This window comes from Macrobrachium rosenbergii, chromosome 13 (assembly GCF_040412425.1).
Source record: "Macrobrachium rosenbergii isolate ZJJX-2024 chromosome 13, ASM4041242v1, whole genome shotgun sequence".
NCBI lineage: Eukaryota > Metazoa > Arthropoda > Malacostraca > Decapoda > Palaemonidae > Macrobrachium > Macrobrachium rosenbergii.
Window position 1 is genome coordinate 34,025,177 of NC_089753.1, and position 4,137 is coordinate 34,029,313.

General features: G+C 39.5%; 1 protein-coding gene across 2 annotated transcripts; it reads left to right on the top strand.

The window, feature by feature from the left end:
* The first annotated feature begins 143 nt into the window (after window positions 1-143).
* On the top strand, window positions 144-3,562 carry LOC136845143 (uncharacterized). 2 transcript variants are annotated; one of them, XM_067115080.1, is made up of 4 exons: window positions 146-374; window positions 1,605-1,724; window positions 1,844-2,198; window positions 3,000-3,562. In XM_067115080.1, exons 1-4 carry the CDS (start codon window positions 246-248, stop codon window positions 3,140-3,142), a joined length of 747 nt encoding a protein of 248 aa, XP_066971181.1. In that variant the 5' UTR covers window positions 146-245; the 3' UTR covers window positions 3,143-3,562. The 2 variants fall into 2 exon arrangements, with proteins under 2 accessions (XP_066971182.1, XP_066971181.1); XM_067115081.1 differs by lacking the exon at window positions 1,605-1,724 and having other exon boundaries at window positions 144-374.
* The last annotated feature ends 575 nt before the right edge of the window (window positions 3,563-4,137 follow it).

The window sequence follows — 4,137 nt, forward strand, 5'->3', positions numbered from 1 at the left end:
ACCATTCCAGGTGACTAAAATGAGACTCGAGATTCTGTAACTCAAATAAAACTCCCACATAGAATATTTTGAGTTCAGTAATTTCTAATGTTCTACCACTTAATCTGCAAATTAATAATGCACTTTGGCACGCAATTAGAGCCGCATCTTATTGGCGGGAATCCGTGGATCGCGCTATCAGGAAAGTTTGATCACAGGAGGACGGGTAATCCATCTTGAAAAAATCGACTTAATTCACGACCCCGATGGATAATTTGGGTGAATGGAAACTGAGAAAATATGCAAGAGCGGTGGTTAGTGGTCCACATGACGGTAAAGAATGGGAAAGTTTACTCTCCTCCACAGAAAAACCGTTGGTCATATCTTTAACAAAGGTAGGCATATTTGTTTATGGATGTTAGGAAGATCATCCATAGGCCTACACTGGCCCAATCATAGTTGTTGGTTTTTTCTGTGTACCATAATCCAAAAACTAGGGTGGTCCAAGTATTTTTGTTCCTGTGCGTTACAGAAGCAGCCTATAGTAGTATAACTGAACGACATTTTATAAGCGTTTTCCTTCATGGTGGCTCCAGTAGGTGCTAGCCTTCTGATTCTCAGCACGTGGTTTCTAAGCCCTGTGTCCATCACTGTCGTGGCTACCAGGTACAATGGTACATAATCACCTAGTTCATAGATACGCAATGGTATTTAACTGTACCTACAAATAAACATAAAGTTTTTTTTTTTGTCGAATTTTAAAGTTGCCTAGTAAGGTGAGCTTCCGGAAGGACATGAAACGTGTGTTCGATTATGTTCATGGGAGAGTAAAAAGTTTGGTGTACAGGGTGATCCGAGACAAGGGAGTATGTCTATTTGTCTGCTTAATATTTTTTTATGAACGAATCATATGTGACATAAGAATCGAAAGGTTGTAAACGTAGAGACTGGAGCTTCTTGGAAATAAAAGGTAAGCATAGGAGAAGGGTGGACCAGAGTGATTTGAGACGGTTGGGTGACGTGGAAAATTTTTAGGATGATAGGTTGTTGACAATAGTGCATAATATGGAAGTAATATGAAGAGAAGAAGACCTAGAAAATGCTGGATAAAAAGTGAAATAGCAGGAAAGGAAGTGCAAGGTAGCTGTGAATGGCGCAGTGTGTAGGGGGAATTCATCGAAGTGAGCTAGTGAGGTATAGTGTTATACACAGTGGTGTTCTCTGGAGACACCCTGCTAGGAGAAACGGTTTAATATTAATGAAAATGTTGTTATGTGTGTGTGTGTGTGTGTGTGTGTGTGAGCCTTTGTAGAATAACAATTAATTTTTATATTTCCATTGTAGTTTAAAAAATAGTTTCTTACTGTACTACATGATTAAAACTTACTAACGTATTCTACATGAGGTTTTATTCTTTCGTTAGAAATCAGATAATTCATGATTTGTCCTATAAAACACCATCTACTTAATCCCTTTTCATGCATCTTCATTTACTTTATAGCTGGTAAATCAGGCTGACAGTTTCAAATATGACTTGAGAAGAATTTCTTATTTCTGTTAACTTCGTTCTGAAATTTATCCTGCAAATGTTTTTCACACTTAGCTATTACTGTTTCCTGCCACAGGAAGGAATACTGAAAGTTCAGATGGAAAACGATCTCCTGGAATACTGGAACTTACTCAGAGCAAAAGATATCCGGGTGTTTATTCGGGAATCTTGTCTCCTCTTCTTATGCAAAGCTAAGGTAAAGTTGTAATCACTGGGTCATTTGAATAGCTGTTTGGCTGCGGTTCATGTGTACAGATACATATATATGTAGACATAAATACGTGCCTTACCTGCGTTTCGTCTTCTTTGTCACAGGGATTGGTGCGTAAATGGCGGATACAGTTCTGCGGCAGTGCATCAGCCAACGAGCACTGCTCCAGGTGTTACGTAGCAATCAACAAGTTCTTAACCGAACCTTTCATACCTGTTGACCATGATGTGTCTGATAAGCCTGATTCTTCGACATCTACCAGGCCTCCCATGTTGCAGATGTCTACCATAGCTCCTGTCTCTTTGCCAGCTTCATCGAATGCTGCTGAACCCGTAGACAGTCCGACAGTGAGTGACACTGGCCACGGCAATGTTCAAGCCACCAAAAGATCACCCGTCAAGAAGAGATTCAAGTCGGCTGACGGAGGCTGTGCCAGAACACGAGGGGACTTTGAGCAAGGTAAGAGTACATAGCGCCAGTGTAATTTAGTATTTTTGCAAAGTGAGGGTTTATCGTGTCCCGCAGACTTCCGTCTTTTCATCATAGAGGAAGTTTTAAGAAACATAAATTAAAATTGCACAAAACGTACAGGCTGAAAGATAACCTAAATCAATAAAGTAATTGTCATAAACAATTTTCCCCTATAAACTTGCTCCTAGTTTCCATTTCCTGCAGCACCATTTACAATGTAAATCGATGGAAAAGAACCTTAAGTAATGCCTACATTCCACCATGTGGGGTGCACTGATGGCACTAACCCCCGCTACGGAGCTCCTGGATTGAAGCTGTCGAAGTTATGTCGTATTCTTGGTAATTAACTGCACTTAGAATATTGTACAAGGGAGACTTATTTACAGCATTTGGTGACGCTCTCTAAAGGTCGCACATTTAGTTTTCTTTACAGTCTTTAGATGATAGGAGCCAAGTTGAATGCTGCCTTTGTTCAGGGCGGTTTCACGTATTTCACTGGTTTTGGGTTTTGTACTTGTTTTACGAAGCTGGATCGCTTGTCACTTTTCCTAACTATGCAAATTTGACTGCATGATAGAATTAAATGAGCAATAGCTTTTATCTACGTGTATACAGCGCCCCACTTGAAACATTTTGAGGAATCAATGAGTATACACTATACATTATATGTACGTGTAGGCCTACACGTATGCATATTTGTGTAACCTCATTATTGGATATTTATTTTTGTGCTTATGCTTTTTATTTACTTAAAACACAGATTAATATAAATATCCACACTAATTCCAGGCTCTGAGAATGACAGAAACCTACCAAAAGCTTTGGACCTGATTATCATGCCTGGACTGGAGTCCTTGGTGACGGCAACCCTCCAGGATCCTAACTTTCCAGACCTGGTTGAAGCTGTCCATAGGATCATTTCAAATATGTGAAGAATGTTCAGTCTTTAAGTTGTGGCTTAAAATTAGAAACCAGTGTTGGTTTCATTTCATAGTGCATTTTAGATGACTTTGTTGGTTTCTGAATGATAAGCTTAGTCTTTTCATGTTAAGAGCAAGTTCAGCCAAGAACTAATTTTTTTTTACTTAAGACTATGTTTACTGTAAGCTGTTTTTTTTTTTTAATAATGTCAAGCTCTAGTATCAATGAAGAAAAACAATGAGGCTAGGAACAAGCATGACTAGAATGGCTGCAGACCAAATATTAAATTTAGTTTCATGATTATAATCCTAGTTCTAAGCCTAACTGTTTATACTTGTATGGCGGTATAGAGCCATGCTATAAACATGTGTATGTATAATACCAACAAAATTATCAATGGGGATTTTGTATGAAATACATTATATGGAAGTTCTGTAGTGTAATTCATCCTTTAAAAGTATTACATTGTTCAATCATGGGGCCATGCGAAATATCTAAGATTCATACTGACTGCTATTGTTTAAAGGTCACTACTGAGCGGCAGAGGCAAGGGACAGGCCACTGACACAACGTCCTGGGGACAGCGTATGATTAGCGTCCTAGCTACCTCTCAACCTAAGCTGGGACCAAGAAGATCAAGGCAATGGCTATTAATGACTCGACATGTTGACCCATGGGCTTCGCCAAACTCCCCATCCCTAGCTCACAGGAACAGAAAGGTCATGTTTTGTCACTGAAATCTCACATACTATGCGTTGGGGTTGAGATCGGAACTGTCACACTTTGGGGTCCAGGGAAAACCGACTGAGCTACCACGACCCTAAATTGTACCTAAAATGTTTTGATGCTTATTACAGACTTACCATTCTAACTTAAGTTTTGTGACTACGTTATGCCTGTCGTGATCAGTTTCACTTCTGCTAACAGTGCCAAGTGATTTGGCTACTTCAGATACCACCCTGGTAGAAAAGCATTTACTACAGGGATTCAGTAATCAAGCAACACA